Below are 23,727 nucleotides of genomic sequence, written 5' to 3'. Positions count from 1 at the left end.
GAGGGCATAGATACAGGTCATAGTGAGTCAAATAGTTTAACTTCCTTCAAGTTGCATCTAGTTCTACTACTTCTCATGGCCTTTGCCCCATTACATGAGTCCATAAGGTGTACCAATACCAATACTTAGGTGTAGGGGTGTGTCAGACCAACCAGAAAATTGAGACAGATAATTCAAACCTAAAGATAATTTTAAGTGGAATTATATCCCGATATTTCTTAGAAATGTCCTTTGGAAAAAATTCATCAAAATAATTTAAATACCTCAACTTATTCTATATAATGTAAACATGACTTGAAATGAGGGATATCTTCCATCACAATAAAGACAACTTGTCTATTTTAACCGGAATATACCACTTACATGGTTTGTTTTAACTGTTCAAAAATATGAATCTCATCTCCATTACACTGTTGTTTTCACAAGGTATATATTGGTTCTCAATAGTAGTCTTGTTTGTGGAATCTATATGAATACATATGTGACATAGTGTATATTCATCACTTTAAGTCCATAGAGTATTTCTGCTGGGAAAAGTCTCTCAATTTCTTACAGTTAATTATGCAGAAAAAATACTAAATGTCTGGTTTAAGTTGCTATATCAACTTTTCATTATAGATATCATAAATATAAAATACAATATGCCTAGATTGACAGTGTTTATAATTGTAGTGATAACATTAAAGTCAATGTCTCAAGGAATCATGTATTTTACTTTATAATATTAATATTCAGTTAATGTTAACAAAGCAAGGTAGTCTTTATTGTAAATCTGTAGTCAAGAAAATGTTGATTCACTAATTCTATTAACAATGATGGACAATGGATTCTCTGTAGAGCTATCATTTTGGGTGTTTAATTATACACCCATTTACACAATTAGAGATACTGGTTACAAAATATGAAAAACATCCCACCTTCCCCCCCAGTGGCAAAAAAGCCCATGCAAGGGCACTAGAAATCTAACTTAGTGATCAGTCGCTCTCTTCAAATAGACCAACAGCCAGGAGAGAAGTTGCTGAGTGGCTCTCTGTCCTCAGCAGGGCATGTCAGATTGAAATCAACCTGTGCCTCTGGCACAGTTGCACAAACACTCATTTTTCTGTCAGCCACAGACAAGCAGATAGGCATTCCAGCAATCACTAGCAGGAAAGTGTTTATACCACTTGAACCTGAAAAACCTGGATTGAATGGTTTTTGACCACTATTACTGACTTTACCCTTCAGTGCCATAATTCTGTCCTGTGCAAATTCAATTTTAAGATTACAGGTTTAATATATTCAAAAGTCAGAAAAATTATCATCACCATCATCATCATCATCATATCATCAAAATAGTTAACATTTATCGAGTGCTTAGTCTGTGCCATGATCTGGGCTCAGTGCTCAACAGTCTTTACCACATTTATAATCTTCTCTGTAGTGATAAGAAGGTAAATTGTCTTAAGTTTACAGATGGGGAAACTCTGGCTGAAGAAGTTCAGTAACTTACCCAGTATCACACATTATTGAGAGGAATGGCCATAAATTGGACCCTAGCACTCTGACTGTGGAGCCCAGACTCCAAAAAAATTCATCCCGTAAATTTAGCATTCATATCCGTAATGGTCCTAACAAGCCTCTGAGACTCATCACTGGAGAAGAATGAGGGGTCCCTAGAGAACATCTCCTCCCTGGCTGCCTTCTAGTACAGTGTCACAAGAGGATGTCCAACAATGGGAGATCGTGGTGCACACAACCCTGTGAGACTGGCTTCTGACCCAAGCATTCTGAGCCGCCAGCTCCATTCCCCACGACTTGAGAGTGGCCCCAGACAGCATGGCCACCAAGAGCAAGACTTGCAAAACCTGAAAGAAAGGAAGTCCATAGTGTGTGGACCTGAACAGAGGGATGTTGGCACTAGTTTGGAGCAATAGAGGCAGCCACACAGCTCTGTAGTTTAGAGAGCACTAGGCCCTACTCAACATCTTTCCTGATTTCCTCTGCAGACAGGGCAGATGGACCAAGTTTTTACTCTATGTAGCAGCAGAAAGAAGGTAGCCCAATTTTTCCTGACAGACACCAAATCCATGACGGTACAGCAACGTATTAAGAAGTCCTAAAGTTGCTAACTAGAAATGTAACTGTCACTGTTCATAAACAAAGGGGAAATTTTAATGAAAAAAGTACAAACTGTAAAGTTGAACAGCTGTGACTTTTGTACAAATGTGGTTTTTTCTCCTCTTTTGTGAAATTATATCTGCTGGGTACATTTTGGTTTCAATGGCAGTTACACAATTCGCTTAACTAGCTAGTCCAGAAGACACAATTTCCTGGAACAGCTTTCCTGCAAATCTGCCTCCTCTGGCACAGACAGAAAAGCAACTATATAAGTACCGTTAAAATGATAGTGGGGACTGACAGATGTGATTTTCATGTAAAGGTTTTACAAGTTTTTCATGTGATGTCACACATCTGCCACTACAAAATGTTACTCATGTGAATTCCAGGAAGTATGAAAGATACTGCATAATACCTTCAATGTAACATTAAATGTACAAGGAAAATCACATTCATTTCCAGGTTAATGATGAGTATTCGTCATGATGTAGCAAGTTGGAAAGTGGTTAGAGAGGAGTTTAACTCAACATCATATCTTAAGAATGTTTCTCTCCTTCGTGCTTTTGAGTAGTTTTCTAAATTTTCCAAGAAAAAAACTTCCTAACTTTAGATTAAAATTCAGCATGAATGTAAGACATTTCCAGTTAGAAATGAACAGAAAAGAATACTCTTTTAAAATCTCACTTGTTCTTAGAGAATTTTTTTCCTATGCTCAAAGTTAATTTTCCAAACTTTCAGTTTTTTGCTTCAATCTTCAAAAACTAGTAAACTTTTTTTAATGCTATTTAAGCAGCTGTTTAACAAAGACATCCTTTCCCCAACTTACACATTTATGTCACAGATGATGCTAAGTGAAGTGGCATTGTGGGTGAAGTTGCTCAGTGACATTCTGTGCTAAGGTGAGCTCTAAGTCTTGTAAACAGCTTGGTCATATCAATCATTATCACTTAGTGACCAAAAGTATGGGCTGCCGAGTTTCACAGTATGCCAGCCCTGCAGCTTCCCAGCGGGAAGTCCTTGAGCAGGCAGGTTATAGAGAAAGAGGAAGAGGAGGAGGAGGACAAGAGAGAAGGGAGAGAGGGGAGGGGAGGGGAGGGGAAGAACTTTGTTGCATACTTACTACGTGCCATGTGTTATTCTGAGTGCTGCACACATACTAGCTCATTTTATCCTTGCAAAAGACCTGTGAAGTATGTATTATTATCCCCATGTTATAGATAAGGACACTGAGGTACAGATATTCTTACAAGGACTAAATAATAGAGCCAGAATTTGAACCTCAGCAGTTGCATTCCATAGCTGGTGTTTGGCGCATAACACAGGTATGTGGTAATTGCTCAGTAAATTGTTATTGTTTGTCTTGTGCATCCCAATAACATGGACCAGCCTTCTCCTTTTGGTGTTACTTGCTTTTCCAATTCTTTCATCATTATAATAGAACCCAAAAAGTAAACAATTCTGAGGGGAATTATTTGATTTGTAAGAAACATATAACTTAATCTCATGGTTAAGGTGTGCCACATTGAATAAAAAATAGCATTTCTTTAGAATTAGTGATAATTCCATAAGCCCATGTAAAATGATAAAGCAAGGACTGCAGAGTGTGATGTTTCTGTGGCTTCCAAAGGGGTTGAGGTTTCAGGATAATTCCTAAGGAAGTTGTTTTTGTCATAATTATCTATAGTACATGGTATCTTCTATAGCTGGGGATTTGTGATAATAATAATAGAAATAGTAATGTTTAAGGCACTATTTTAATTTTCAGTGGGCTTTCATATCCATTATCCCAAATGACAATCACGATGTTTAGAAAAGAGGAAACCAAATCTATGAGGAGTTAAATGAGCTCTCCAAGGGCCTATGGCTAGTAAGGTTGAAGCTCTCTGATGCCATGTTGAGCTAAGAAAGACCTTTCAGTAGAGTAGCTATGTTTTCAGATTAATATAAAATTTTTATACTTTACAAAGTATTTTCTTGTATTTATTAAAGAAGCATAAGTCAGTTAACTTCATGGTCAAACAAAAAAAACAAGGATATTGAAATAAATGTGGGATACTCTAACTCTAACTGAACTATAATCAGCTCTTTTTTGCTAAGTAATGACTTTTTACCTTTTTCCAACTGACCCAGGCCAATTTCATAGTTTTGGCATCATTCCTTTCAGCCTGGAGAAAACAAGCCATCAGGGCTCATAGTGAGGGCTCTCTTAGCTCCATGCACATGCTCTTTATGCTACATGAGCATTTCTGATGGTTTGTAGTTGGTGATTCCTACCTAGCTCCTCTGTACTACTCACTAATATAAATTTCAACTGGTTATTGATTTACTCTCCTAATACTACCATTCAACCACAGATCAGTAGAAAAGTTTCCTTTCACTCTTTATGCCAGGGTCTCTCAAATATTTTTAAACCATGATCCTTTCAATCAAAATGAAGTCTCATGTCCAATTTCCCTTCTCACCACTACCATCCAGTCAAGATCTGGATGTATGCCTCTCATCTGCCCCTTTCCTGAGATTAGAGATAATTTTTCATGCTGTGAGACACTTCACCACTGCTGATTCATTCTAATAGGATCAAAATTTGCTCTGTATTCTAGCTGCCTTCCTCTCAGACCCTGAAGTCTTTTCAACTGAAGGAAAGAAAACTTGACTCTGTAATTAAATATACTTCTATTAGCAACTGTTTGATCTCATAAACTACCTTATTTAATAAATTTTCTGATTCCAAATAAACAATATTTTAGGCACCCAGTTTAAATGGGTTTAATTGCAGAAGGGCTTTTACAAATAATAATGAATTATTTGCCTTGACATCAGAGTTACATGTAAATGTTTTTTTAACAGAAGCAATTTTTATAATTCTAATAAATTATTTTCTTTGTCTTGAAGTCAATAATAAAAGACAAGGAAATTATTACTCCAGCATCAAATTTTCTTTGAGAATATGTTTGTAAATAAAGATAAATGTAAACACTGGCTTGTTTTTTGTTTGTTTGTCTTTAAACATTTTTCATGAATCTAACAAATTAAATCTGGCTCTTGTTTAGGAGCTTCTGGAGAGGTTAAGCACAGGCAAACAGCACAATAGTTCACAGAGCAGCACTGAGCAGCAGAACTTATGTGTAGAGGCAACCGTGTGAGGGACGGGGTCCCTGAGCCCTCGTCATCCCAGGGAGAGAGGGCAGGAATGGTCAGAATTAGAAACACTGTGCTGTGTTCTCCCGAGGAAGGACCATGCTCCTTCCTTCTACTCCATCTCTTTTACAGGACCACGCGAACTTGACAGTGGCCTTGTGAAGTCAGGGAGGACGTGTCCCCTGCACCTGGGGGACAAGGACTTGGAGCCCTTCTATAGGAGGGACCACCGTCCCTCCCATGTAGTTCATTGTTAGGCAGCCGAGAGAAAGCTGCTACCATCTTTCGTTGGACCATCCTGTTTGCCTCTTGCTAAGGCAATGTTATATAACAAGTAGATCATTGGTATGATTTTATAATTGTGAAGCAGTTAGCTTATATAGCTTGTTAATTCCCTCTCTGGATTAAACATGCTCTGCTTCTCGTGCGTGAACTGCAGATTGTCTCATGCTACCAATCTGTGTCACCACATGTTTTGGAGTCATATCTTAGACTGAGATTAAGTTCTAAAGTTAGCACGTGAAGTGAAAAATTGCCTAGAGTCAAAATTATCCTAAAACTGCCTCAGGATGCTGTCCTGTTGGGGACCAGCAACCGGAAACAACAGGGCTGTTTTTTTTTCTTTTGGTGTTGGAAAAGAATTCTTTCAGGAATTAAAGTAGTTGGCGGGCATTTAAGCTTTTAGAGCTTTAATAGATACATAGCTAGGATCACATTCAGCTCAAAGAGAAGCTAATACTGTCAGAGGGATGAGGGAACTTAGTCAAACCAAGGAACCAGCAGATTGATGTCATTCTTTGGGCATCCTGTTAAAACAGAGGATGGTCACCCTTCCTAGGTAAAATGGAATGCTCCCCCGCCCCCACATGAGAACTATAATTTTATCTTTTTTTAATACGCATATAATGTTTTTCACAATTCCTTTTATGTCACAGACCATGATGTTAGTAATAGTTTGTCCTTTTTTGCATCCATGATTTTGAATTTACAGGCTAGTACAAAATGACACTTGCCCTCCCTGGCTTTATCTGTTAAATGAGTGGTTGAGATTAGGTGATTGCCGAGGTCTCTTCTAGTTCAAGGAGTATCCACTGCACCTTGTGTTAACAAGGATAAGTTTGGCCATTTTACTGTATTAAGCCTTGTTATTTTCTCATTATGATGCTGATCAAAGAATACTTAAAATTTGAGAGCATTTTCTTTCAATTTCTACTTGGTATTTGGCTAAACGATAACATATATTGCCACTCTTTTATTTTAATGATTTTAATAATCCCATCATATGAATGTTATGGAAAGAAAGCTTCCAAAAAGGATGGATTATCATAATAGAATCTCCTTGTAAAGCTATGGGAAAAAACAGAAATGTACTTGAAATCTGCAGACGTGTGACTGATGTTAAGATTATCATTAAAAGGTCAGAAAGATAAAGATAAGCTTATAAGCAAAAAGTCAGAGTAAAAATTATATTTTTCACCACTATCAAAACTGAATGCATTTGAAGGGAATATTGTTTTCCCTTTTTTTATAATACAAAGTGACATTGTTAAGTATTATTTATTACTAGTGTTTTTTATTGCAGTAACATTGGTTTATAACATCGTATAAATTTCAGGTGTACATCATTATACTTCTGTTTCTGCACAGATTACATCATGTTCACCACCCAAATACTAATTACAATCCATCACCACACACATGTGCCTAATCATCCCTTTCACCCTCCTCCCTCCCCTCCATTCCCCTCTGGTAACCACCAATCCAATCTCTGTCTCTATATGTTTGTTTGTTGTTATTTTAATCTTCTACTTGTGAGTGAGATCATAGGGTATTTGACCTTCTCCCTCTGACTTATTTCGCTTAGCATAATACCCTCAATGTCCATCCATGTTGTCGCAAATGGCTGAATTTCATCGTTTGTTATGGCTGAATAGTATTCCATTGTGTATATATACCACATCTTCATCCATTCATCCCTTGATGGGCACTTAAGTTGCTTCCAAGTCTTGGCTATTGTGAATAACGCTGCAATGAACACAGGGGTGCATGTATCTTTATGCATTGGTGTTTTCATGTTCTTTGGACAAATACCCAGCAGTGGTATAGTTGGATCATATGGTAGTTCTATCCTTAATTTTTTGAGGAACCTCCATACTGTTTTCCATAGTGGCTGCACCAGCAGTGTATGAGAGTTCCCTTCTCTCCACATCCTCTCCAACACATGTTGTTTCCTGTCTTGTTAATTATACGTTTCTGACGGGCGTGAGGTGATATCTCATTGTAGTTTTGATTTTCATTTCCCTGATAGTTAATAATGTTGAACATCTTTTCATGTGCCTGTTGGCCATCTGTATATCTACTAGTGTTTAATAGATGACTTCATATTTAACCAGATGAAATTATATTATAATAGACAGCTAATTGTATAATAAAAATGGATGGATCACAAAACTTTTTATTGTTAAATTTCACGTTTAAGTTCAATCTAGCTAAGTAAGATGAACTTTAAAATTGTCAAGAAGAAAATATTCTATTCTGTAGCCAAGAAGGTTAACTGGACCCACTACAGGCAAAAGAAAGACTATTTGCTGTGATAAACTAACAAAATTAGTTTTGCATTAATTTAGTCTAGAAGAAACTCACCATTAAATGTGTGGTTTCTGAAAGCTTATTAAGCACCATTTGTTGAGTTTGTCATAATGCAAATATGTTAGTTCAAATTCCCATTAAGCACAACACTCCTATATAGAGGTTGACAAAGTCCCCTCATTCTATTCTTCACTTTCTCCAGTTTTAATTTGGCATCAAAAAATGTGAATATATTTTCAGATAGATGAACTGATAGGAAAGATTATCTTTCTTTTTTCTATAATATTACTTAGTAATTTAGTTTGAGGCATTGACTTAATATGTAAATACTTAGTAACTATTTGTCCAACCCAGAAAAACGGTGTTAATAGGTACCGTCTATTAAGCACTTGGTATGTATTGGGCATTTTACATACTCATTTAATCAACACCACAACGCTTTATGTTAGATACTTCTATTCCTGTTTTACAGACAGAGAATTTGCACTTAAAGAAGCCAGACTATCAAGCTAGTAGATGGAAGAAATAGAGTTGTAGCTCAGGACAGGCGTTAAGAGACTTTTTGCTGTCCATGTTTCAGTTACGCTTGCTCCCAGCCTCTAAATATAACACTAATGTTAAAATATGCTTAAACTTATACAGTGCTTCATCTTTAAACACTTTCATGTATTTTATCTGTGTGCTCCTCCAAACAGCCCTCTGAAGTGAGTAGGATACTGACAGAGGGGGCAGTTGCCATTTGGATATATTAGGAGCATTTCACAGAGGTAGCAGCAAGTGGTGGACTTAATCTTCAAATGTGGCTTAAACCTCAATTGCTGGTTTGGTCTCAAAAATAGGAGAGAATGACAACTCAGACTCATCGTAAGTGGCTTTCACTTTGGTGACACCCAGGAAGTACACATGAGACTGAGGATGCCAGAGAGTGCAGGTGGCGCCCCTCACCTCTGTTGTTCCTCATGGCCTAAGCCACCACTTACCACACCTAAGCCACCACTTATGTGAGCATCAGAGGGAGAGTCCTCATCAGCACTCAAGGTTCCATGGTGTTACCATATAAGGAGTTTCTTGCTGAGTAAGTACCATGTTTTCACTTTTTACTACATCACTGGACCTCAGCAGGACCTAACATGTCCTTTGAAAAGTTTGAGACAAGACATGCATAGTTGTGTTATTATTGACTACCCTCATTCTCACTCACATACAACTTTAACCTTACTCGTAAATATTAGTGCATAATCATCTTATCCTCATTATCATAATTGCCAGAGACATGGCCCACATTCGTCTTCCAGAGTTGGTAAGGGCAGAGTTCAGGAAAATTAGAGTTAGGATAAGCCCTAGGGGAGGCTGAAGCAAGTAATTTACAATGTTGTGAGTTTCCAGTTTCACAATGAAAACTGATGAAAAGAAATGGCAAATCACCTGGTCTAACTATATTGCAAATTACCAAACATAGCCCGTGTCTGCATAATACATAAGTAATTTCACTGGAAATGTAAGTGTATATTTGTGCCAGAACCACATAAATCAGTGTTGTATCTGGCACTACACAGAGCTGGGTTGATTCGTGCATCTGTCCCTTACTGTGAGATCTGTAGAAAATCGTTTACCCTCTCTGAGGAGCAGATGAATTAAAAGCATGGAATTTGTTTAGCTGAGTTTCTCACGTGGTATTTGCTTGATGAATATCAGTTCCCATCCACCTCTACCATCCGCCATTATCCCTTTATCCTTTCCTTTATTTACAAGGCTGACATTTGTTCTTCAAACAACTGTTTCTCTCCATAAATTGTGGCATCGTTAAACAGAATTTAAATCTGAACTGGAACTAAGTAACTTTAAAGTGTGCAAAATGGAATGTTCTTCTGAAATATCCAACATTACACCTTTCCTCTTCTATATGTAAAGCTTCAGAATGAAAAATATAAACAGCCAATATGAGGGCCTAAATTCACCAACCTTGCCTGTGCATCATGGAAAAGAACAAACAAGTTATGTGAAAATGCATCCCCCATTACAGCTACATGAAATGATCATCTCATCTGTATGAAGCTTTGCTCTTGCAATAATGGCATTATTTTAGACAGAGTGTGTTAATTATATAAAACCCTGCAACAATACTTGTCCCTCAAAACGTAATCTATTAAAAACAACAGTGAAGCAACTTATTGCCACCTTTCCTTGCTCTTGGTTCTGCTGAACCTTTATCCTCTATTCCCACTACTTTTTTTTCTTCCCTGCATTTCTTCCCAGGGTCCTTATCTTCTCAGAATGAGAGCCTCCTGCCCACATTCAGGTCCCACGGCCACTTATTAGTGGCAAGATTTTTAAAAGTTCTGTGCAAATTTTAGGCATCCAGGCAATAGATCCTTTTTTCCTTAAGACTGATCAAAACTGCTTTTAAATTTTGTTTTGTTTTCTAATTCCTTCTGCATTACTTTGTAGCATATAAAAGGAATAACTGTGTATTTGATTTCTGCCTGGTCTAGGCAGTAATAAAGACCCAGTAGTCAAGAATAATACTTGATCTTTCTCTCACTCTGATTATTCGACTTGGAAACCTGTGGAGTTGGGATATTATATGGAATTGGAATTATCTTCATGTCCTGTTGACTTTCAGAATTGGCCATGGTCTTGTCCTCAGTCTGGTCCATCTCCCCTCATTAGCATTCTTTCCCTGACTCGTCCCTTCTGGACAATCCCAGACATCAGTGATGTAGCCTTCATGATTCCTCACTATTCTGAGTATCTTTAGTAATTCTCTGACCATCCTTGGATTCAGGCCCCAAAGTATTCCTGTATTCATGGCTGTGTATGTCTATTATATATGAGTGATAAGTATGCAGAAGTATATAATACTTAATCATATCTTTTGGAGTTAAGTGGACTTGGGCTATATTGTGACTTCACATTTTAACAACTCATAAATGATTTATTAAGAAATAGTAATCCAGTTCAACATACAGTATATTACAGGTCAGACTATTCTCACCCCTCCCAACACACTGTAATGTCTAGTTCCCTGGATGACGTCATTCTTCATAGTCATGAAGCATCTCTTATTCATCCTCATAGCCCCAGGTAAGAACAATACCTAGTACATTGGAGGTAGCCAGTTAAGATGCTGAAATGATTGAGAATTCTGGAGGACTCCACAATTTTCCCATGTGGTTGATGTGGTGAAGCTCATCTTATAATCCCCCCAAGTTCAGGAATAAGGCACATCCTGCAGGATAGAGACTTTCAAAGCTATAGCCACTCATTAGACTAAAGTCATAATGGAAATAGGGAGACTTTCAAATAAAACCAAACCTCATAACATGACTTGGAGCTGTGCTTCCAATTCTGCGGCTTTCATCCTCTCCCGCACGCCCCCTGCTCACACACCACCACCCACAAGCAATCACATGCATGTGTCTATTCCCTAGCCCTCTACTCTGGCCAAGCAGAATTGAATATTCCTGAACACCTGTGTATCCACCACTGTCTCCCTAAAATGTACCCTTCTCCATCTGGCAAAATACATCCATCCTTCCAGAATCTGCTCAAGTGTCACTTCCTTTGTGAGGCTTTCCCCGAACCGTCAGATTAAGTTGTCTTTTCTTCCTTTGAGTACTCACTTTGCACATACAAATTTCAGCACTTTTTACTCAGTGTTATATTTTTCTGGCCACTTGTAGAGTGACCAGCTCATCCCAATTTACCCAGAACTATCCAGGTTGTAAAACTGAACGTCTCATTTTCCAGGAAACCCCTTAGTCCCAAGCAAACTGAGGTGATTGGTCGCCGCACTTGTTTGTCTCCTCCATTGGAGTAAAGGCCCCCTTGGTGAAGTGTTGTGTCATATTTATCTTTGTGTCCCCAGTGCCTAGTGCACTGATGAATTAAAGAATTTATATTTAAGCCATTCAGTCAGAGTTGGCAGACACCAGTGGAAGAGGATTTGTTAGTCTTATCTCTTAACACAGAAAGGTCTTGAAATAGTGTAGTCTTTTAGTTTCCCTCTTGATAAAAGTTCTACCCTACCTCTAAGTTTTAACCCACTAGTTTTTCTCAATCTAGAAGCAAAAGATTAGAAATACCTTTGGCAACAATAAACTCCTTCTGCACTCAGCAATAACGTGTAAGAGAGACGTTTTATGGGAATGGGAAGGGATGGATAGAAAACAACATTTTCAAATGCATGCTGGTTCTGAAATTTTTGAAAATGAGTCTATGTATCCTGTAGGTCCTGGGAGCTTCATGACATGATTGACAGTGCATGTTGCCATTTCTGCTAGGAGTAAAATATCAGGTTTTCCATGTAATTGGTAAATAGTAGTGGCTAAGTGCTAAATCCCCCTATACATATAAGATACACATAACATACACATTACAGGTCAATGTCTTAATTAAGTAACTTAGCGCTACTACTGGGGGAGGAGACAGAGCTTGTTTGTCTGAAAATATCCCCACATTTTGGGAAGCTCAGCCTCATGGGGCCAGGAGGACAGATTCCTTAGCTGTGCGAGTTTCAGTGCCAGCTTATGGATACTCTTCTCAGTCAGCCATGATTCCATCTCCCACCTGGACACTATATCCCCAGATCAGACACTCTTATGTCCAGGAAGAGCAGGAAAGTAACACGTGAAAGACTCAATCTTCCCACCCACATTTGCAAAGCAAACTCACTTTCCCCTCAGGTATAGTCAGGAATAACGGATGGACATTTATCGAAAGAAAATTAGCACTTAAGTGTTAGAATTAGGAAGAAATCTTTCAAGAGGTGGGATTCAATTATTCTGCTTAAAAAAAAAAATGCTCCAAGTAAAATAGATTCAATTTCTCCATTTATCCAAAGCTCATATTTTAAAATAAAGTGTATTTAAAACATTAGTCTTTGAACTAGAACTTTTAAAATTCAGCTTTTGAAAGCACTGTAAGGCATACATTGTATTATGTAAACCCTATTTTATATTATAATTTTTTTGTTCCTGTTTTGTCTCCCCTACTAGACGATGTGTCTGATTGGTCTTGCCCCTCCTGCACCTCCTACCGTGGTGACTAGCAAAGAGCATTTGGGAAACAAATATTTGATGAATCATGATAGCTAGCATTTATTGAGTACCTATATCCAGCCACTGCTCCTAAGTGATTTACTTATTTTAATTCATTTAATATGTGCAACAAGTCTATGAGGCGGGTATTATTTTTATCCTGACTTTACAGATGAAAAATTCTGAGGTGCAGAGAGGGAAAATGATGTGCCCAAGTTCACATGCCTAGGATGTGACAGGGCTTGGATGTGAATTCCAGCAACGTGACTGCAGTGACCAAGCTCTTAATCCACTGTCCTCCCCTCTTTGAAGAAGACCGGCCCCAGAAACTCCCCATAAGGTTATTATCCTCTCTTAGTTTCCAAAGCATGAAGTAGTTTTTATTCCATTTATCCAAACTTGATGGTAGGGAAGACTTCATGGAGTCTTCTCAAGGCTTGTATTAAAATGAATAAAATACAGACAGGGAGGGTGTAATGGATGTTTGGCTGCCAGTGCAGCTGCATTCCGGGGGTTCAGATATGAGAGGGTAATATGCAGACTTTCCTGACCACCTAGAAGTGTGGGAGTCAGAACTGGGGTCAAAGAAAACCTAGGGAATTCTAAGCAACCAGGAAATTCACTCTCTGATTCCATTCAGGAATTAATCTGTCTAAAAAATAAAGAAATAAGTGCTCCAACAAAATAGATTTTGAGAAGCCCCAAAAGCAGCAAGTTTGCATAGAAGGGATGACGTACCCTCAAACCCCAAGCCAATCTTCCCACATCCAATGCTGAGTGGCCGCCTCCCTGGCCCTCCCGTATTTTGTCCCTAACAGAGTACTTTTCCACATAAGCACATTTCTATTATAATGCAAGATAGCAGCTGCTACTTATCAGCTCCTCAGATCCACATCTTTCATCACCAAAGTGGGATGACTTTTTCACCTATTATAAGAATGTCTTGAAAGATTCTCCATTTTGAAGGATTTCCTGGGTCTTTACCCAAATGTAGATTGATTCTATCACATAAGCTGGCCCTAAGCTTCATATGAAGTTCTGACTGTTACAACATATATTTTATCAGAGAATTAAACTGGAAAACAGTGAGATCTCTCACCTTTCATGCATGCCTGCCTCCATCCATGCACTTGTTCAACAAATATTTATTGAGAACAGACCACCTCATGCCTTGGAGTAATTAGTGTAGCCCCCTTGGCCACCTTGGAAATATTTTACTTGTAGTACAATCTCCACTTGAAAGCTGCTCTATTCTCGCTCTCACTTCAACTCAAAGATCCATTTCTAAACTATCAACTGAATTCAAGATGGTGGGGTAGTGGCCAGTGGGTACAAACGGTGGCATTCATGACAATGCACTCAAAGTCCCCGTCTCCAAAAACCCAAGAGAAGCAAGATGGGGCGTGAGAAGGCTGGAATATGGAGGGAGCACTGGTGGTGAGACTTAGATGATGGCCTTGATGACCCCCGGTAGACCTGTCCTGTGGGGACTGATGGGCTCAGGAGGTACGATTTTCCTCCTGTTTCTTCCATTCTCTCCCCACAGTGAAGGAGGTGGCAGTCAAACAGGATGCGGACCTGGGACTGCCATCCAATCAGCTGCAAATATTTCCTTCCCTCTGTGCATGTCTGAAACTTCCAATGGCAGAAGTCCTCTCTTCTGGAGCAAAATAGCATTTCCTAGTACTCCTCAAGGCCACATACAGAAAGAGATTTCCACGTAAATCTTATCAGGCAAGAAACTCCTTATTCAACTACTTTTTCATACTTTTTCAGCTTCAAACTCAGGGGATTGCAACCCCAGCTGCACAATAGAGTTACCTGGGAGGCTTTTTAAAAGATGCCAATTGGCCGGCCCCATGGCTTAGCGGTTAAGTGCGCGTGCTCTGCTACTGGCGGCCCGGGTTCGGATCCCAGGCGCACACTGACGCACTGCTTTTCCAGCCATGCTGAAGCCGCATCCCACATACAGCAACTAGAAGGATGTGCAATGATAATGTACAACCATCTACTGGGGCTTTGGGGAAAAACAGGAGGAGGACTGGCAGAGCCAGTCTTTCTCAGCAAAAAGAGGAGGATTGGCATGGACATTAGCTCAGGGCTGGATGTGAGCTCAGGGCTGATCTTCCTCACAAAAAAAAAAAATAAAAGAATTTAAAAAAAAAATGCCAATGCGTGTACTCAATTCTGAGAATGTGGCTCAATTGATTCATTGTAGGCTTGAGTCTTCTCTGTTTTTATCTGTTTGTTTTTTTAAGCTCCTCGGGTTCATCCAGAACTACAAAGCAGTGCCACATAAGAACTTATTTGAAGTTTCCATTCTATAGTGAAAGGAGGAAGTTAAGGTGCAAATGAGTGACTATAAGCACAAAGAGAGAAGGCGATGAAATCTCATCCTTGAATATCCTAATCCCTTTGCCATTCCAACATGGAAGCATGTCATATCAGTAGTCTTTCCTTTTTTGTAAAGGGAAAATGGAATTGTTAGGCTATACCCACTTCAGAATATGTGTTTACCCCCTTAGCTCTTAACACCTAAAGATTCTCTTAGTAAAATATGACAATAGGCTAGATATAATTAAACAGTAAGAACTCTTGGTAGCTTCCCAGGTTCCTATTCTGTATGGAAGCTGGATGAAATAGCTAGTAATTATCTCACAGAACCTAAACAATGAGGAAGATGATGATGGCACTTTCATTCACATCCTTTCTACACATTGTAAACCACGGCCCCCCTCAATCCTTGCTCAAAGGACTTGAAACTATTCATTTTGGAAGCACAAGGAAAATAAGGCTTTCCTATTCAGCTACAATCATATTTCTTTGTGATGGGTCTTTTAAAGCTTGGGAGCATTTTAAGTTTTAAATGAATGACTTCATTTGTAACAATATAAATGTTCTGTAGCAACTAGCTCAAGATACTAAAGCCCCACCCAGCTTCCACTATTTGTAGGGTGCAGGGCACACCAGACTAGTTCATTGGTATTTTCATTCTCTGGGAACTCTAGACACTCACTTTGATAGTGAATGAAATATTTTCAACATAGTGTCCGTAAAGCAGGTGGCCACACATTGACTTTTCTAAGGAAATAATTACTGCAGGTGGCAAGTTAGAGGAACTCAATAATATCTGTAAATGTACGTTAGAAAGACCTTGTAATGTATTTTCTAAGGATAAAGTTATGCTTATGATGAATAATGACCTAGCAAAACAGAAAAGGAACAGATAGGAAATGTGGAAAGCGTATGCTTTGGTACACTTCAGAGCTGTTTCTTGCTTTCCCAAAATTACTAACATATATTTGCAAACAAAAGTCTTAAAACACATACTCACCATTTAGTTATTTAACAAAAAAATTATTGTCTTTCACTGTGTATACACAGTGCTTAGTATATACTTAGAATATACTTAGAATATACTTAGTATATACTTAGTGCTTAGTGTATACTTAGAAATGCTTAGTATACAAAGATGAATAACACATGGGCCCTGTACACAGTTGTGCACAATCTAGAGAAGGAAATAAACATGAAAGTCAATTATTAAAACACAGTGTGATGAGGTTCCTATAGCCCGTGAATTTCGTTATTGTGAAATTATCACTTAGGATGTTGTATACGACATCACAGAAACCTCTTTATCCAAGACCTGGAAAGAAATATCTCATGAGACTCAATAACAGGAATACTAAGTTCTTCTGAACAATGGCTTGGGTTTAGCTTAAATACTCCGAAGAACGCAACTGGTTTTTCTCTCTCGTTGAATTAGCAACTTGAAAGCTCAAAACTAATTTGCAACATAACTCTAGTAAACAAGTAGAATCTAATGTTATCAATTTTGTCTATTGATCTTCCACATACATTCAACTAACTTCACCCTGATTTTGTTTACTTTTTGTTGTTATTATTCTTTAAAAGTACCTCAAATCCTCTTAATGATGAGACAGGGTATAAGAAAATAAATAAACTGTGATGAGAGAAGTCTGTTCAAGATTTTATGAGAGCTAAGGGGAGGAGCATAACGCAGGCTGGGAATGTTGCTAGGAGAGGTTAGGGAAGAGTTATGGGACAGACTTGAAAAGCATCGTAATAATAATGACAATAACAGTAGCAGCACTTACTAATAATAGTAATAAAGAGTAACTAGACCTTGAAGAATTAAGAATAACTCTACCTTACAATCGTGGGGTCCTCCCTATGTGTTTGTGCTTTGCAAACATTATTTCTTTTATCTTCACAGCAACCTCAAGAAGTAGATATTAACATCCCCATTTTACAGATGAGGATACTGATGCTTAGAGAGTTTAGGAATTTGCCCAAGATGCCACCTCAAACCAGGCTGTCCTGCTTCAAGCACTGCACTATTAACACACTGACCCTCCTGTGAAAAGATAAGATGTTTGATAGGGTGTTGCCTGTGAGAGGAGCTCCCAGTGTGTCCAAAGCAAAGGGTGCGTGTGGTGAGGCAGCCACAGGTGAAGCTACAGAGAGAGGTAAGGGCAGCATCAGGAATAGTTCTTTAGGTAATAGGAAGATTTCATAGGATTTTAGTGAGGGAGTTAACGTGAAAATGGAGAAAAGGGAAGAGAGACTTCAAACTCTGACTCTTCTGAAACAGAGTGACACTGTCAGAGTTTACGGGGTGAAGAAGCTTGGAAGATCACGTGCCATAGTTCACTACACACCACAGATCATGGTGCCTCCTCGGTACGCAAGAGCTTTACAGTAGCATTTACTTCTAATGGAAAATAATTTTACATAAGACAGATTTGAACCCCATACTGTGAGTTTCATTACCAAAGAAGATTGTTATAAGCATGTCCTTCCTAAATAGCACCATAGTCTACACCAGAGGTGATATTAAAGAAATGTCCTTGTGCTTTTAACAACCCCCCAATGAAGTCTTTCCTATGGACTCAAAATGATGACAGTGATAGTGATGATAAGATGATGATGGTGGTGGCCATGATGATAACAGCTACTGCTAGTTATTGAGCATGTCTGTGCTCAAAATCCTGTGCCAATGTTCGTTATTTCATTTAAACCTTGCAACCACCCCAGGAGTAAGGCAATATTATGCCCATATTACAGATGAAGACACTAAGGTTCAGGTTTAATAATTTGCCCAAGGTCACACAGCTCATCAAGTGATAGAGCTGGATTTTAAATCCGGGACTAATTGACTCCAGAGCCTGTGTGGCAGGCAGCCACCCCACCCTGCCTCCCGTGAGGAAACATTAGATATTGTAATTGTCTTATGTGTCTGACAACTGCTTTTCTGTCTCACTAGGAATTATCTGATTTATATTAATAGGAAATTGTTGTTGAGATTTTATTTCTTTTACTTCCTATCCTTTCTGATGTGTACTTTTAGAAGACATAATGAAATGGTTGTAGGGATGTGCGTGTCTGTGCATGCGCAGGCACGTTAATTATGTGTACACTTGCCCCTGTGAAATCATACCCCGAAAAGAGGAGTTACGTAGATAAGAGGTGCATTTTAGAGACAGACATGGCCAAATCCCAGCCTTTTTACTTACTAGGCATGTGGTTTAGAGTAAGTCATTTGACCTGTGTGTCAGTCTCGTTGCCTTTACAATGGGGATAATTAGAATTCAAGACTGTTGCCATGAGGCTTAACTGAGGAAATTTATATATAGTACCAGGCAGAGTTAAGTATTCAGTAATTGGTAATTCCTCTCCTAACCCCTCTCTCCTCTTCATGCTTTCACACCATAATCCTATCTTGTTTGTACAAAGAACCAAAATCAATGTATATGCCAGCCTTCTCATGGGGCATTTATATCCGAGAGAAAGATCCACTAGGCAGAGTTGTTGGTTCCTACCCTCTCCGCGGACAAGGACAAGGATACTATAAGGAATTCATATACTATAAGCCCTCCATTCTGCAGGTCCACAGTTGCTTCAAGCCACTCTGTGTCTGATATCTATGTGTTTATATCGCACTTGAAGAATGTGGATACTCTACTTTTGATTGCTCTTAGCATCAGCTATCCTACACTGGTTTTCTACAGCTTCCATAAATATCCTTGGGAGTCTTTCCTCCGGTATCCCAGCCCTTTAATCCAGGCCTGTCTGACTCTAAAAAGTGTGAACTCTGCTTGCTATAAGAGTAATAAGTGAATTTACCTTACGCTTATCTTGTTGGATATGAGACCTTTGCAAAGCTTAGATGATGCTCTTTTCTTCAACACTGTTCGGTATAAATTTCATTTGTTGATCATTTATTTCAATGTATCAAAGCCATCTCAAACTAAACAGTAGACCAGAAAGCAAGTGTACATTCTAGTTCTTTTGGCTGAATCATGCATAATTTAAATGCAATAACATATGATAAAGCCACAGAGAACTCTACTCTTACAGAAACGTGAATTGTGTGCAGGCCAGCCCCAGCAGAGGCCTGACCTCATGTCCAGTGGGGCACTTGACTGTAATCACATAAGATGTTCCTTAATCGCTGCTCTCTGTAGAGCTATACGTATATTCTCTTAAATGACTTTGCCCCACTGTTATCCTAATTTGAAATTTTATTTTTCAGCCACATAAATAGAAGAACACAGTTTGAAAACCCTGTCCTGGAAGCGAAAAGGAAGCTACAGCAGCATAACATGCCCCACACAGAACTTGGAGCCAAGCCCCTGCAGGCCCCAGGTTTCCGAGGTGCGTACCATGTCAGTATGCAGTGTTTCAGAGGGAAAGTTGTCTATCAGGCTGCCTGCTCTTCCAGATGTGCCTTTAGCTTGGACCATTTCAAATAATTGATTTGCCTTCCCCAACCCCTCTGTGAGCTTTAGCTGGGCGTTTGCTGTTTCTAAACTAATGTATTTAGGAAACACAGATTAAGGTAAAGCCTTGGGCAGCAGGTTATAGGAATTTACAGCACATTGCCAGGTGGAGATTAATGGGTTTGGACAGTGGTACTGTGAACTGCAGAGATTCATAGAGACTTGTAACTTTGTCCTCAAAAGACCAAGCACAAGAATGAGGCTTGTTCTCCTTTGTGACAGTAGACACCTCCTCATCGACATTACCTAGGCCCAAATCCGCCCACCTCCGCGCTGCCCGGGAGAGGTCGCGCAGCGTGAATGACTTGTCTTATTATCGGCGTGACCAGGCCGGGAGGCCCTGGCCCATCGGTATGCCCGGGCTGCCTGCTGCACCTAACCACTTCTTGGAGCCACGTAGTGGGATAAGTTGTTGTACAAGCTTTTCACGTCTTTGTAGGCTCTTACTCATATAGGAAAGCACAAAAGAGGCTTTTGTAGTCTAAAGGGCTCAATCTGCCTGCTGATGATTTTCACACCACATCTCTATGCACAGTTACAATGAATGTAAAGGTCTCTCGTGGAACTTCTCTCCAACTGTAAATATTACATTCATAAAGGAGATGTAGGTGACAAGATCATGTGTGTTTTTCATTTATATTTTAAAGGAACGTTCTCTATTTTCAATAATGATATATGTAACATGTAAATAGACAAAGTAAAATTCCAGTATAATGACTCATTATTTTAGTTTGTCCATTACATATCACCCAAAATGTAACAACAGAAAAAAGTGTCATACAAAATACTTAAGTTTCCACATACAGTTTGGCTGTTACAAACTTCAAATCATATCACCCCAAATGTTACAACTAAAAATATATATAAAATTCTTGACTGAGATAGCATTTAAAGCAAATATTATTTATTTAAAACAGATATATGACTATTATTTTTAAAGTATTTAATATGTTTAGGAATATATTTATTACAGATCATAGCTGGACAGTATATTATATAACAAATTAGTGGTCAAACCTATGAGTGGATTTAAGTTCTGGTCAGATTATTTAGGTATATTATCTGAATGTGTCAACATATTGTTACAAAATGTATTACCTTTACATTCATAATTATCTCTAGAAATATTGGCTTGCCTTTCACTCACATTTTAGAGTATACTAAACACTATCGGGTCAGTAGAAATTGCTTTATCTGGTTATCTTTGTAGCATCTCACAATATAAGCAGAAGTTAACTCAGTCCCACATCCAGGTACTCTTTCTAAACAAATTGAGAGGTTTGAATAAGTGGTAACATTCCATGGATCCTATTATTTTTAAAACCATATAGTCCATTTTGGTTTTCTAGTCCTGTCTCTTCAAGGTTTTGTGCAGGACCAGTCACTCACATACACCTCCTGCCTGGACTCTTTTAGAACAAGAGAAACGTATCCAGATGTGTCTGGAGGATTTGGGGCTCCTCTTTATCTGCAGGCTCTGACAGCCTGTTGATTCAGCCCTTTCTAAGCACAAGAAGGGCTATGTTAGTGAATGGAAACATTGACTTGACCAAAAGTCTCTCTCCAAACCAAGCAGCTTTTTCACCTCTCCCTGGATGCCTGGGACTGCTCTGCATTTGTAGGAAGTAGCACGAGTTTTGCTCCTGCAGTCACCACCTGCTTGCATTTACCTTAGGGGACCCCACATTTACCCTGGGATTGCTGCTCAGTGGCTGGCTTTCCCCTGTGTGAGAACTTGCCTTAAACGTGCTTTTTCTTTTTTAACTTATATTGGCCAATGTAGAAAAACCGCTCTTCACCCGGGATGCATCCCAGTTGAAGGGAACTTTCCTCAGCACCACCCTAAAAAAGAGCAACATGGGTTTTGGATTTACCATCATTGGTGGAGATGAGCCTGATGAGTTTCTGCAGGTTAAAAGTGTCATTCCGGATGGGCCTGCAGCACAGGATGGAAAAATGGAAACAGGTAAGTTCCCTAATGCTTTGGAAAATTGTTTTGCAATATCTTTTTTTCTAAGGCAAATATGAGGAGCTGCTGCTTTGTTTTTAGTTTGAAGGTCAAAGGTCACTTCACTTCAGGAAAACCACAAATTATGTTTCCCCTAAGTTTGAGTATTAAACTGAAATATTTTAGAAACAGCTTTAAATATCATTTTTGTCTCATTTTTCAGCCTGCCCCTTCTATTTGCTGGAGTCGATGGACTCTTGAGATTGACACTTTTGTAATTTATTTCTAGAGTTCCTTCTTAGGGATGTGATTAACATTTCATACTTTTCTAGCTTATATTCAGCCACTGATATTTTAAAGTCTGTATTAATCTTGTAATATTCTCGTGCTGAATTGCCCAGGTTAGGTATTTAAATATGCATGCTCATCTCATAGAAAAAAATTTTAAATGCTATTCATCTTTATATTTAATACAATGTTTTAATATATAAAGTTTTCTCTCTAGTCCTTATGAATTAATTTTCATATGCAGTTACTTGGATGTCTGTCAAATTATAATCAAAATTAATTTAACATGGAAATGCAGAGGCAAATTGTTAAGGGCAAGAAAATATAAAATATGAAAGATGCTCAGAAGTAGAGAAAAAAGTAATGAACTAAGTTTGATTTTGCAGTCTGATTTTAAATTCTCCCACCAGGCCCATGACCTTGAATTAGTCCTGTAAGTTGTATATACTAGTTTCCTTATCTGAAAAAAAAAAAAAAAAGAAATCAATTTCATCTTGTGTATTTAAAATACTGACTCAAGAATTGTGTAGTGCTGTTTTTGAAATGCCTTAGAAAGAGATTATAAAGCGCAGTAACTCTATCTCCAAAGAATTATATCACCACTTCACGTTTTTCACAGCAGTGATCTTATTTATATCAGCTTGCTAAAGTCGGTGGGGCCCAATAGATACACAAATTAGAGAATTACTTTTGAGGAAAGGTTAAGCCATTTGTATGTTCTATAGGTTTATGAGTTGTTACTCCATGGATTTTAAAGTGGTTTGTGTATGAAGAAACAACATAAAATTGAAGTCTTCATCTGACATTTTTAATTTAAAAAAATCACCAATGCTATATTGCCATTGACTAAATGGTTCCTGTAGAAATAACTTTTTTTCAAGGTTACATGATGAGTATATTTTTTGCTGCCACTCACTAGTGAGTAATAATACATTTAATAGATGTTAACATCTCCTTGAAAGTTGAGTGAAGTTTCAAAACTAACTCACCACATTTTTCAAACACTACTGTTGTAAAAATCATGTGACATAATTTTCTGCAGGAGTGAATTAGAGAGGGTCCAACTCTACTGTTCCCTGGTGATATTTTACTAAACATCCACACCTTCGTGTTGCAAAAAGTCCCAGAGAAACATCAAATGACTCAACTAAAAATCATTCTATTGCCTATAATTAGAATAAGAGGAAATTATATAATTAATACCATCTTAGCAGAGGGAAAAGGATCCCCAAATCTTTTTGAACTTCAGTGAAATATTTAACATACCTATTTCTTTCCATAATAAAGAATCCAGTAATTTTTTTTTCTGATCCAACCCACTGTTCCATATTTCAAAGCTAGAAAAGACTTCTTTCAGTGTAAACTTAAAACACAAAATAAAATAAAAAGATTTTCACAGCAAGGCTTTCTCCCTTCTTACTCATTTTCCTAGTTTGCCACACCCACACAGTCTAAGCTAGCCTTATTCAACAACAAAGTCTTTTCTTTAGAATTTAGCAGGTTTTCTTCTTTTACGATAATCACAAGACAGGTCCTAATAGAGAAAGAAGAACCTGGGATATAATTCTATTCACTGTCTCCTATTTATTCCTCTATTTATTAATTCCACAAACACTTGCTAAGCTCCTTCCTTTCATAGTCATTGCAAACACCAGGACTACAAAGTTGGACGCGACAGGGACCCGAGTCTCAAGGAGTTGACGTCTAGGAGGGGCCTCAGATATATAAACAAGTAATTGTAACACAGTACTCTGAATAGGATGAGTCTATAATAACCATGATGTTGGCACAAAGTCAGGAGAGTAGGGGGAGCAAGCGA

At 38.4% G+C, this 23,727-nt stretch overlaps 1 protein-coding gene across 1 annotated transcript in view; it reads left to right on the top strand.

Moving 5' to 3' along the window:
• MAGI2 (membrane associated guanylate kinase, WW and PDZ domain containing 2) overlaps positions 1-23,727 on the top strand; it is a 978,709-nt gene that overhangs the window by 674,555 nt on the left and 280,427 nt on the right. Inside the window, exons 8-9 of the mRNA XM_087434019.1 lie at positions 19,426-19,547; positions 21,456-21,638. Coding sequence (XP_087290145.1) covers positions 19,426-19,547; positions 21,456-21,638 — 305 coding nt within the window. The remainder of the gene's footprint in view (positions 1-19,425; positions 19,548-21,455; positions 21,639-23,727) is intronic.

The sequence above is a fragment of the Ceratotherium simum genome, chromosome 1 (genome assembly GCF_057802395.1).
Source record: "Ceratotherium simum simum isolate JZ-2026a chromosome 1, ASM5780239v1, whole genome shotgun sequence".
Classification (NCBI taxonomy): domain Eukaryota; kingdom Metazoa; phylum Chordata; class Mammalia; order Perissodactyla; family Rhinocerotidae; genus Ceratotherium; species Ceratotherium simum.
Note: the sequence above shows the minus strand (reverse complement) of the source record. Positions and strands in the feature narration are given on the sequence as shown.